The 12,514-nt window shown below is 53.4% G+C and overlaps 1 protein-coding gene across 1 annotated transcript in view; it reads left to right on the forward strand.

Annotated features, from left to right (window-relative positions):
- Positions 1-11,835, forward strand: part of FMNL2 (formin like 2) — a 114,756-nt gene extending 102,921 nt beyond the window's left edge. The window contains 11 exon segments of the mRNA XM_050339649.1: positions 1,088-1,212; positions 2,038-2,240; positions 3,125-3,359; positions 4,146-4,214; positions 4,306-4,386; positions 4,535-4,664; positions 4,764-4,927; positions 5,028-5,129; positions 5,322-5,420; positions 5,846-5,969; positions 9,987-11,835. Of these exon segments, the coding sequence (XP_050195606.1) occupies positions 1,088-1,212; positions 2,038-2,240; positions 3,125-3,359; positions 4,146-4,214; positions 4,306-4,386; positions 4,535-4,664; positions 4,764-4,927; positions 5,028-5,129; positions 5,322-5,420; positions 5,846-5,969; positions 9,987-10,096 (1,442 nt within the window). The 3' untranslated portion in view covers positions 10,097-11,835.
- Positions 11,836-12,514: the final 679 nt, after the last annotated feature.

A 12,514-nucleotide genomic window follows, 5' to 3' on the forward strand; every position in this document is an offset into this window, starting at 1 on the left:
TAGTGGAGATGAGCACAAGTTGGTCACGTGGGTTCCTGCCTTGCAGTTGGATCCATTTCATTCTCAAAACACACAGTGGAATATTGTGGATGTTCCCTGTAATCCACTCATGACTCTTTGCTCCCTGCACTGGAGAGGAAGGACCAGGGTTTGTGTTTCATGTTTGCAAAGAAACAGGTTTTATATTTTAAATAATTCAGGAGCAAAAGGTTGGTTGAGCACTTGAATGAACACCTTGATTTGGTAGCAAGGAACAGCTTCATGTTTACATCAAGGTACAAAGAAATGAGAACTGAATTACAGAACTTATTCATTATTCACCTTCCAGACCTGTTGGGATCGGAAAACAGGAATAGGAACAGGAATAGGAAGGGATTGGGTTCATTGCTCCCATGTTGCTTTTCCTACTCTGTTCACAGATTAATGAGAGTAATCAAGTTTAATTTTCAGGCTTCATTTTCACAGCTCCTCTGTTGAAGTTCCTAATTGCCTGTAAAGTTCCTAAATTACTTTAATTTACTGCATTTGCACAGCACAGGAACTAAAACCTGGTTTTTTCCCCCCCTGTTAAATCCCAGGTGCTGCAGCCCAACCCCTTTGGCTCTGAAACACAAACCTGGTGAAGAGCAGCTCTGTCCTGTGCAGTTTCCCCAAAACCTGGGGAAAGGGGTTTTTTTCCTTCTTGTCACCTGTTTTGGGCCACAGCTCCCGGGGTGTGTGACACTGCTCTGCCAGCAGCAGGACAGGCTTAAATTCCACCACTCTCTCCATTTTCTGGGGTGTTTAAATATAAACCCTGGGCTTTTAAATCAATCCAGGTAGCATGTGGCAATCAACTAATCTCAGATTTCCTTTAGGGAAGTTTTCACAGCCCCTGGGGGTTAGGCTGGGCCTGAAGCAGCTCAGGGCTGGGTGACACTGTTAGCCCATCGAGGCAGTGACACCTTTGCAGGGTTCCAGTGGGATAATTGAGCTCTGGCCAGTTCTCTGGTGCTGAAATGCCAGCTGGGGAGCTGCCCTCTGGGAATGTGGGGTGTTGTGCAGCCAGTCCCTCAGGAATCCGTGGTTTCCTCTCCCCTGTGTGTAGCTGTGAAGATCAAGAAGCCCATCAAGACCAAGTTCCGCATGCCCGTGTTCAACTGGGTGGCCCTGAAGCCCAACCAGATCAACGGCACCGTCTTCAACGAGATCGACGACGAGAGGATCCTCGAGGTACCTCAGCTGCTCCTGACCCTCCCTGGCCACGAGGGAGTCATGGAATCAGGAAATGGATTGGGTGGGAAAAGCCCTCTTAGCTCACTGAGTCCATCTGTCCCCCAGCACTGTCCAGGCCACCCCTGATCCACGTCCCCAAAGTGCCACATCCACAGGGCTTGGAAATCCCTCCAGGGCTGGGCACTCCAAACCTCCCTGGGCAGCTGTGCCAGTGCCTGACCACCCTTTCCAGGAGAAATTCCTGCTGATGTCCCACCTGCCCCTCCCCTGGCACAGCTGAGGCCGTTCCCTCTCCTCCTGTCCCTGTTCCCTGGGAGCAGAGCCCGACCCCCCCTTTCTCCTGTCAAGGAGTGGGACAGTGAGAAGGTCCCCACAGGGACAGACCATGGCAGTGACCTTGGCAAAGGGCTCGTGCAGCTCTGGGTGCTCCCTGTGGGCTGGATAAAGCACGAGCTCGAGCATGAATGTTTTCCTGAACTTCAGAACATCTAAAGGGCTCTCAGGGCTGGATTTCTGGACTCTGGCCAGATTTCCTGATCACCAGCTCAGGAATGAGTGCTCCTTCCATGTCTGATGGAAATAATCTGGATTTCAAGTCCAGGTTGGATGGGATTTGGAGCAACCTGGGCTAGTGGAAGGTGTCCCTGCCCATGGCAGGGGGTGGGACTGGATGAGCTTTAAGATCCTTTCCAACCCAAAGCATTCCATGATTCCATGATACTCTGCTCCAGTCTCACCCCTTCCCTGCAGCTCTGGCCCAGGATTAGGGACTGGGTTGGGTGCTCCCTGCAGGAGGGATAAATCATTGCCTTTCCTTTCTAGGATCTGAACGTGGATGAATTCGAAGAAATATTCAAAACAAAGGCCCAGGGCCCAGCCATTGATCTGACCTCCAGCAAGCAGAAGATCACCCAGAAAGGCTCCAACAAGGTCACGTTGCTGGATGCCAACAGGGCCAAGAACCTGGCCATAACCCTCCGGAAAGCCGGGAAGACGGCGGACGAGATCTGCAAGGCCATCCACGTGTAAGTGAAACACCAGCCAGCCAAGAAACCCTGAGGTTTACTGGGGGGTTTGGGCAGTGGAAAGGGTTGGAATTGGCAGTTGGTGCATCTGGAAAATATCCAGGGGTAAGAGGGGAATGGTTCTGAATTCCCAGAAATCCGATTGCCTTGAACTAAGATAAAAGCCTGGCAGTTCTGTGTCTCTGAATCACTGCTGAGAATTAACAAATGAACACTTCTGTTATTAAAGCAGTTAATTCCTGTCTGTGCAGAGGATAGTGGATCCATATCCATGGCAGCTCTCCCTCTGTTTCCACAATATTTTCTGGGCCAGTGAGCACCCAAAAGCCAGAGAATCAGGAAGAGGGAACTCTTGGGCTGATCCCAAATCCACCCACACATTCTCTGTGCTCCTCGTGGCCATGACAAACATCACCCATTCCTCCAGTAAGGAATATCTTAAAAATGTGGGTCACAAGCATTACCTTTGGGCTGGAGGGTGACCCAAAACCTGCCCCACATCGAGGCAGGTTCAGTTGTTGGAGTTTTACAGGGCTCTGCTTCAGTTAAATAAAAATACTTGCTCCTCCCCACCTCTTTTCTCTTACAAAAAAGAGCTGTGGCCGTGGAGGGATGTATGTGGGATGGAAAGCAGTGTCCAGCAGCACCATTCCCATCAGCCCAGTAACCTGTTCCCATCTCCACGTGCAGGGAGCTTCAGGTGCAGGGCAGGAAGAACTTCACAGCTTCTTCTCTGCTGACTGAGGCTCATGCAGAGCTGAATCCCAGCCTGGTTTGGGTGGGGAAGGACCTGCCATGTGGCAAGGGACACCTTCCCCTAGCCCAGGTGGCTCCAAGCCCCGTCCAGGCTGTCCCTGAGCCCTTGTCCTGGTGTGGTGCCGCAGGTTTGACCTGAAGACGCTGCCGGTGGATTTTGTGGAGTGCCTGATGCGGTTCCTGCCCACGGAGAACGAGGTGAAGGTGCTGCGCCTGTACGAGCGGGAGCGGAAGCCCATCGAGAACCTGTCGGACGAGGACCGGTTCATGATGCAGTTCAGCAAGATCGAGAGGCTCATGCAGAAGATGACCATCATGGCCTTCATCGGCAACTTCGCCGAGAGCATCCAGATGCTGACCCCGGTGAGCCCCGGAGTCTGGGAGCGTTCCCTGCCTGAGCTGGGGATCACCGATCCGAGTCCTGGCCCTGCACAGGCACCCAACGGTCCCACCCTGCCCATGAACCCTCCCCGAGCTCTGGCAGCCTTGGGGCCTGTCAGAGTTGTAGGGATTGAAATGGGAAGCCTCTTTGACCCCACCACGCCTGAGGGGATGAATCTGGTGGGCAAATGCAGGGTTTGAAATGGTGTGTCAGGACAGGGGAACATCCACACAATCACAAAATGGTTTGGGTGGGAAGGGACATTGAGGATCATCCCATCCCACCCCACCCCCTGCCACGGGCAGGGACACCTCTCACCAGCCCAGGTTGCTCCAAGCCCCATCCAACCTGGCCTTGGACACTGCCAGGGATCCAGGGGCAGCCACAGCTTCTCTGCCCAACCTGTGCCAGGGCCTGCCCACCCTCCCAGCCAGCAATTCCTTCCCAATCTCCCATCTCTCCCTGCCCTCTGGCAGTGGGAAACCATTCCCTGTGTCCTGTCCCTCCATGCCTTGTCCCCAGTCCCTCTCCAGCTCTCCTGGAGCCCCTTTAGGCCCTGCCAGGGGCTCTCAGGTGTCCCTGGATCCTTCTCTGCCCAGGTGACCCCCCCAGCTGTCCCAGCCTGGCTCCAGAGCAGGGGGACATCCATGCTCAGGCCCCTGGTGTGGATGAAAAATATGGAGATTTTTTCAGGATGTGATTAAATGTTCATTTCACTCCTGGTGGGACGTTCCAGTAACCAACGCTCTTTCTGTGTTTCCCTCCAGCAACTCCACGCCATAATCGCTGCCTCTGTCTCCATAAAGTCATCCCAAAAGCTTAAGAAGATACTGGAGGTAGGTCTGACACCAGCTCTGTTTCCAGGGGCTTCCAAAGCCCTGGGCACTTGCCCTGAAAATCCCTGCCCTGCTTGTTTCCTCCTGGCAGATCATCCTGGCTCTTGGGAACTACATGAACAGCAGCAAACGAGGCGCTGTCTATGGCTTTAAGCTGCAGAGTTTAGACCTGGTAAGTGAAGCGAGAGGGGTGTGCTGGGACCAGGTGGGAACTGGGGTTATGGGGTGGTTTAGGTTGGAAAAAGCCACGAGAACATCGAGTCCTTGGCTTGGAAGCTGCTGCTCCCCCCACCTCCACCATCTGCTGGCCTTGCCCACAGCTCCTGGAAACCAAGTCGACAGACCGGAAGCTGACGCTGCTGCACTACATCTCCAACGTGGTCAAGGAGAAGTACCAGCACGTGTCCCTCTTCTACAACGAGCTGCACTACGTGGAGAAGGCAGCAGCAGGTACTGGGACCCTCCTGCGGCCTCCCCCGCCCCCAGGGACGGCTCCTGCGGGCAGGGAAGCCCCCGGGGTGAGGGTTGCAGCCTGTGTGCCGTCCCCAGTGTCCCTGGAGAACGTGCTGCTGGACGTGAAGGAGCTGCAGCGGGGCCTGGAGCTGACCAAGCGCGAGTACACCATGCACGACCACAACACCATGCTCAAGGACTTCATCCAGAACAACGAGGGCAAGCTCAAGAAGCTGCAGGACGACGCCAAGATAGCCCAGGTACCCCTTGTTCCTCGGGGAGCTCTCCCCACAGGATGGAATGGACGGTGGGGATGGGGAGGTGACCTGGGGCAGTGCAGTGAATCCGTGCCTGTTGCAGGATGCCTTTGATGATGCTGTGAAGTACTTCGGGGAGAATCCCAAGACAACTCCCCCCTCGGTCTTTTTCCCGGTGTTTGTCCGGTTTGTGAAGGCCTACAAGGTAAGCAGGAGCTTCCTTCTTCTCCTCTTCCTCTTTGCCTTTTCCTTCCCTTTTCCTCTGCTCCTCCTTCTCCTCCTCCCCCTCTTCCCCTCCTGCCCTCCCCTCAGTAGCACCTGCTGCCATTCCTCCCTGGCACTGTTTGGGATCCCAGCCTCACCTGCAGCTCTAACCCCTGGTTTTCCCCATAAATAGCAAGCAGAGGAAGAGAATGAGCTGAGGAAAAAGCAGGAACAGGCCTTAATGGAAAAACTTATGGAGCAGGAAGCATTGATGGAGCAGCAGGACCAAAAGGTATGGCCCAGATACACCTCCCAGGTGGGATCATGTTCCTGGTGCTTCAGAAGCCTCAGCTCTGTGGGGGGAATTCAGTTGCCCAACTTGCAGTTGCCAGGAAATGGTCTCTGGAAGTTTTCTCCTTATGTGGAGAGAGCTGGGATAAGCTGGAAAAGTTTGTGCTTCTGCTGCTTTGGAAGTCTGAAAAATTAAGAGCACCTAAGTGGAAAGTTGCCTTGTCCCCATGTCCACGAGCTGGACATTGTCCCTCTCTGGCTTCTCCCTGGGATGGGAGTCACGGGCACACAAGGGCATTCCAGCCTCGGGAAATGGGGGGAAAGGGCAGTTCCCATGTGCTGGTTACCACCAGACTGGTGTGTGAGGTTCAGGCAGAGGCAGCAGAGCTGGAGGTCCATCCTTGCACGCCCTGTCCCTGTCTGCAGTCCCCCTCCCACAAGACGAAGCGGCAGCAGCAGGAGCTGATCGCGGAGCTGCGGCGGCGGCAGGTCAAGGACAACCGGCACGTGTACGAGGGCAAGGACGGCGCCATCGAGGACATCATCACAGGTAACCCTCCTCCTGGGGCACCCGGGGCCCTCCCACGGGGAGCAGCGCTGGGAGCTGCCCGGGAGCTGCTCCAGGGGCCTCCTGTGCTCCTCGGAGCCGGAGCAGAGCTGAGGGTGTTGGTTGTTGAAGGCTCTGCTCGGTGTCTTAGTCCTTCTCCAGCTGTGGGGACGTTCCCTGGGCTTTGGAGCAGCCAGGGAGTCCCCAGAGATCCCAGAGTTCTCTCACTGGGATGTGCTTGCCCCTCAGATGTGTCCCAGAACCCTCTTTGCCCCCAAATGATGGGTGTTTAAGGTGATGAAGAGCCTCCACTTCCATGAAATTGTCCTTATGGTGATGGCAGAGTTACAGCAAATCACTCGATCAAACCAGGGATCAAACCCAAACTGCTCCTGTTCCTGCTCAGGCACAGGCAGGGCTTGGGTGCCAATATTTGCTGATAGAAAGAACCACCTAAAACTGCCTTTTGCTCAGGAATTGAACTATTTTAACCTGTCCAGCTGCTCTGATTTGCAGTACTTGGAGTTTTCCACACACTGTGGTGTGCAAGGAACAGGATTTAACTCTTCAGTAACTCTACAATCCTGTGTTTCCTTGCACAGAAGATCAAGGAAAGGTCTTTTCCTACTGCTCCTGGGAGTTTTTCCCATGAGTTTTTCCTGCAGAAGGAGCTGTTTTACCAGTCACTAAGGAAAGCCAGGGAGTTTTTGCCCAACCAGAGGACAGGGCTGATGAGTGTGAAGCTTTCCCAGCTCCTTTTAACCTTGATTAATGGCTTCCTGAGACAATGTTCTGGATGTTAAGGGCAGGCTGGCAGTAACATCCAATCTGTCAGTGCTTCTCCAGCTCCTCCACACTCCTGGGAGCTTGTTGGGTTGGGAAAGTGGTTCTGCTGCTGCGGGGCAGAAACACTGTGTGGCAGATGCCCTTCCCATGGAAAGGCATCCAGTGGAGGGGGTGCCAGATTAGGCATTTCAGCTCAAATTAAACATTTCCTATGCCCTTGTGCCTGGTATTTCCCATTGTGGAGGTGGCTTGAGCCGTGGAGTGGGGAAGGTCAGGCACAGGGAGTCAGGTAGGACTGAGGTCACCTCCTTATCCCAGGAAATCATGGAGCTCCCTGTCCCTGGGAGTGCTCAAGCCATGCTGGACAGGGCTTAGAGCAACCTGCTCTAGTGGAAGGTGTCCAGGGGGTGGGATGAGATGAGTTTTAAACCCCTTCCAACCCAAACCATTCTGGAATTCCGTGAGCCGGTCCTTTCCGCTGCCGTGTCCAAAGCCCGCTGAGGAGCAGCTTTCGGGGAGCTGTTGGGCCACGTCAGAGTGTCCCTGGTGGAGCACTAACCCTGCACTAATGCCCTGGAGCCCTGCTGACGTTGGTTTGTGTGTCTGGCTGTTGTTGTTCCCATGCAGTGCTGAAGACGGTGCCGTTCACCGCCCGGAGCGCCAAGCGCGGCTCTCGGTTCTTCTGCGACCCCGTTGTCACGGAGGAATTCCATTACTAAACTATTCCTCTCTCACACCTGACGCTCTTAGAAACCAGGAAGGTGGCTGTAGATTTGTTGTCCCCCCCACCCTGTTCGTGCAGATCTCAGCCAGGACATGTGAATGTTGAGTGTTTAGTGGTGTCCGGCGTCACCGACGTTCTCGTGGTGTCACCTCCGTTGCACGTCCCGTGTCTCCATAACTTCTCGCTCCATCCCATCGACTTCTGGCCGTCCTGGTGTCCCAGTGCCATAGAACAGCAAGTGGTGGCAGTCACTGGGGCGGGTTTCCTGCAGTCCAAGGGCTGAGGAGACCAAATGAAGTCGAGAAGTGACGTCCACTTGGCTTTTCTATGTCACCCCCGTGGCCTGCACACCTCGGTGTGCCGTGCATGCGATACGTTCCTCGGTGGAATTCCGGGCTGCATGGACCCAGGGCACATCCCTGGGGTGGCTTCTGGCTGGGGAGGGCTGTGTGGGCTAACACCCCTGGTTTGGGATAGCTTCCTAACCAGCACCTGCATGTTGGCTGCACGTGAGACACGGGGTGGAACCGGCGGGGGGAGATCTCTGCTCATTGCTCACATCCACATTTAACTTCCTCACTTCCATGTCAGCTTTGCCTAAGGAAAATCAGGAATCTTTCCCGAGCACGAGCCAGTTCAGCTGGACTGTGCAGTGCTGGGACTGGGGGGAAGGAGGAGCAGGGCTGGGGAAACACTTCAATGTGGGCCACAATTGCTGCTGAAGAGGCTGACGTGGAACTGAGCGATTCCCACCGTGGTGTCCGTGTAGGAAGGGTGTCTCTAACCCTGCATGTCTGAGCACTGTTGTCTTGCATTAAGGCCCCAGCAGCTTAAGAAGCCAACAGTGTTTCCCCCTGCCCTGTGTACTTTAATTAATGCTGCAATAAATCCAACTAATCACTCGACGTGTCTTTGCTCTCCGAGTCCGCTGCCGTGTTCTCTTCCTGGAGCCAACCTTCAAAGCAGCTTGGAATTGGGGTGGGGAGAGGCCAGGGGGCCTCCTGTCCCTCCTGCCCCTGTCTAACCCCTCACAGCCTTGGCCTCACCCTCTTGCTCTGTGGTTGCCCCGCTCGGGAGGTTTGAACTTTGCTGACTTGACTTGCTCTTCATTTTCCATCCCATTTTTTTACTTAACCATCATTTTGTGTTCTGTTTTGTTTTTGTTTGTTTTTTTTTTGTTTTGTTTTGTTTTTTTTTTTCTGTTTAGCCCTAAAGAAGAATAATATCACTAAATTTCCCAATGTTCACTCGAGGGTAAGGATTTCTTCTAGCACCCCGGTGGTGGAGGATACCCAGAGCTGGCAAGCATCACTTTTTACTTGGCTTCCTCCTCTCTCTGTCTGCCAGGAGCTGGTGGTAGATGTGGCTGAGCTAATACTGGTGAGACCCTCCAGGCCTGTGGAGACCCAGATTGTTGATTTTCACCCCTGGAGGTGCAGGGGATCCACAGGCCGTTGGCTGGTGACCATCTTCACGCTGTTCTGGCCATTCCTCTGCAAGTTCAGCCCAAATTAGTCTTGTCCTTGGGTTTTGTAGCCCCACAGTTTCCTGGAGGTTCTGCTGCCCCCAGACCACAAAATGGGGGTGAGGTGCTCAACCAGCAGCTCCAGCAGCAGAGCTAAGGAGTTTGGGAGCTGTGTGTAACCCTGACACAATTATCCAGGACATCTGAGGGAGGGTTTGCCCAATCCAACACAAATTTGTTGGCCAGGAGAGAAATATTTGATCTGGAATAGCCTCCAGGGGAGCCACGTGCTGGTTGTGTTGTAGCTGTACAAGTGACACATGTGGCACAGGGAATGGGCTTCATCAACGCATCCATCAACTTTCCCACTCTTCCATCCATCCATCCATCCATCCATCCATCCATCCATGCCATGCTCAGTGTTCCCTCCTGAGCTCTCACCTCCCCAGCAGTGGGGTGGGTTGGGCTGGCTTTGCTGCAGCTGAGGAGGATGAGGATGAGGATGAGGAGGGTTTGGCCATTCCACAACCTTTGCTCCAGCCACGGGGCAGGACAGCAGGTGGAGCATCCCAAGCCCCAGCTGCTTTTCCCACCTTTAATGTGGTTGGACCCGACTTTAGAGGTCTTTGCCGACCGATTCTGTGGTAAATGGGGACACAGGGATCACAGCTCCATCCTGCTGTGGCCAAACCTGTCCCGTGGGCCTGTGGGTTGCACATCTCCCTCATCCCGCTGTGGGATCGTCCTCCAGCTCCCGTGGGGTCTGGGGGAGTGGGGCACACATCAACCTCACATTTGGGGTGATGGTGCCTCGTGGCTGGGGGGGAACATCCATCATCACCCCCCACGGTCCCACCAGTATTACCCCGCTGCTTGGGCGCGTAGTCGGGCACGGCCGCCCCCGCTCCCCCCTGCTCTGCCCCCCACAAGCTGCTTTGATTGGCTTCCAGCAGGCCTTTCCTCGTCTGGCTGTGTGTGTGTGTGATGTGTGATGTGTGTGTGTGGGGTGTCCCGGGGTGCGCTGACGGCCCTTCCCTGCCCGCAGATCTTCGGAACCAGCCGTACCGCCGGGCCGATGCGCTGAGGAGGAGCGTGCGCCGCCGCTTCGACGAGCAGGGCCTGCGCTCGGCCGGCGGCCCCGACGTGGCCATGTGAGAGCCGGGGCTCCCCCGGGGCCTCGGCCACCTCAGCCCTGCGCTCCTCCAGCCTCGGGAACAGCCAAACACCCCTGCCGGGAACGCCGCGCCCGGAGCCACCAAGTGCCTGAGATGGAAGGACCCGCCCGGGACCCTCGGTGTCTGCAACCAAAATGTACCGTGCCCCTCATCTGGGGGTCGCTTTGGCTGCCTGAGGGCGCGGTTCGGCCTCTCCCCTGCGGGCCCGACCGGTTGGAAACTGGGAATAACTGGGAATAACTGGGATGTGCTCAGCTTTCACGTGCTCGGCTTCTGAATGGTTCCTGTGCTGGCGCCCAGGGCCTCAGCTGCACTTAGGGCTTGGGTTTTTAATTTCAGAGGAAGATATTTAAGGGCTTTCTGTAGAAATAACAACCCCAAGGAGTGAGCCAGCTCTTTTCCCACCCCAGGCGCCTCCGGAGCTGGATGTGGGACCAAACCCATCCGTGATCCTGGGGAGAGGAACCGAACGAGGTCACCCCAGGCAGGGAGGGTTTGGGGTCTGGGGGCTCAGGGCAGGGAGGGGAGGCCTGGCTGGCACTCACAGCTCTGGAGTAACAGCTATTTATTAATTAGCACTAAGCCAATTAACACCTCAGTAATCAGTATTAGGCTCTGGGACCATCTCAGTCCAGTTCCTCCCCAGGGCCCAGCCCAGCCCCGCTCTGAGGGATCCCAGCCCGGGACAATCCCAGCCCCATTCCCTGCTGAGGCTCCTTCGGGCACCAAAGCCAAGCCCAGCCTAAAACCCCAGGCAGGTTGGAGCTCCTAAATGGTTTTTTCCAGCCTCAAAAAGGGACAGGAGACGTTTTAGGCCCGTCTTGCACCCCCAGATCCCGGAGCAGTGGGAGGAATCCAAGGCCTTGATTGATCCTCCCAGCTGGGAAGAACTGGACTGAAGAGAGGGAATTGTCCTTTCCAAGCCCCGTTTTCGCTTCCAGCTTCTTTCCTGGGCTCGTCACCCCCGTGTCCATTGTAAAATTTCTTGTATAGTATTTAACCACTGAATTTCTTTGCCCCTCTCCGTTGTGCTCCCTTGAACCACTGGTGAAGGTCCCTGGATCCTCCTCCCCCTCGGATAACGTGTAGTTATATGATAATCTGTTTTTAAATGTACAGATATTTTGCTACAAAATTGGTGCAGTTTTTTATGGTTTTTACACTTCTCTTTTATCCCCTCCCTGTTCCCCCCCCCTTTAGCCTCTGGGTAATATTGTAAATATTGTTTAAAATGAAATAAATGCATCAAGCCTGTGCTATACAATCTGAATGTTATTTTAACTTATAGTTTTTGTTTTTATATTTAACTAAACGGACAGTTTGGGGCTCAGAGTTACCACGTTGACCTATTTACAGGAATTTTGACTTTCAAAACTGCCAGTTCCTTGCATTTACAGCACTTGACCCACTAAAGAGAACATGCCACGACATCCTTTGCCTCCCTGGGCAGTCACAAGGAGTGTTGGAATGGAAATAAATTTTAAATTAAATGGAAGAAACGATTGGTTAACAAGCACCAGATCTCACCTCCTTCAGCTCAAAGGTATTTTTTTAATTAAAGACCCAAATTCTCCAGGCTGGCATGTTCTCTTTAATATTTTTCTAGTAATAGATCTGCTTCTTAGCAAGATTAGAGTGTTTTATAAAGCAGTTCACGTTCCTTTCCTGGTCTGTTCCTGCCATAAAATCAAATAAACTATTTACACTACTACACCCAAATCCTGCCAGGGTTTTTTGGTCACTTTTTTCCCTTTTTTTCCCCTTCCCTGCTGGTGATCTTGGACAGGAGAACTCCTGGGGGTTGTGGCAGCTCTGGGGGGATCGACACTGAAAGGATTCTCCAGGTAATTTACAGCATCAATTTACTCTTTGGGAAAAAGAAAGCCCAGATGATCCCAGGAAAAATCCCAAATCACCCCAGGAAAATTCCAAATCACCCCAGGGGAAAATGTCAAACCACCCCAGAAAAAAATCCCAAATCATTTCAGGAAAAAGCCAAAATCATCCCAGGAAAAAACCCCAAATATTTAAAGGAAACATCCCAAATTATCCTGGGAAAAATCACAGATGATCCCAGGAAAAAAACTTAATCGTCCCAGGAAAAATTCCAAATCATCACAGGAAAAAAATCCCAAAAAATCACAGGAAAAATCCAAAATCATCCCAGGATGATCCCAGAAAAAACACAAATAATTAAAGGAAACATCCCAAATTATCCTGGGAAAAATTCCAGAGGATCCCAGGAAAAATCCCAAACATCCCGGGAAAAATTGCAAACCATCCCAGGAAAAAAATCCCAGATGATCCCAGGAAAAATCTCAAATCACCCCAGGGAAAATCCCAAATCATCCTAAGAAAAAAACCCAAATAATTCCAGCAAAAATGTCAAATCATTCCA

This window comes from Myiozetetes cayanensis, unplaced genomic scaffold (genome assembly GCF_022539395.1).
Source record: "Myiozetetes cayanensis isolate MyiCay16 unplaced genomic scaffold, myiCay2020 scf9, whole genome shotgun sequence".
Lineage (NCBI taxonomy): Eukaryota > Metazoa > Chordata > Aves > Passeriformes > Tyrannidae > Myiozetetes > Myiozetetes cayanensis.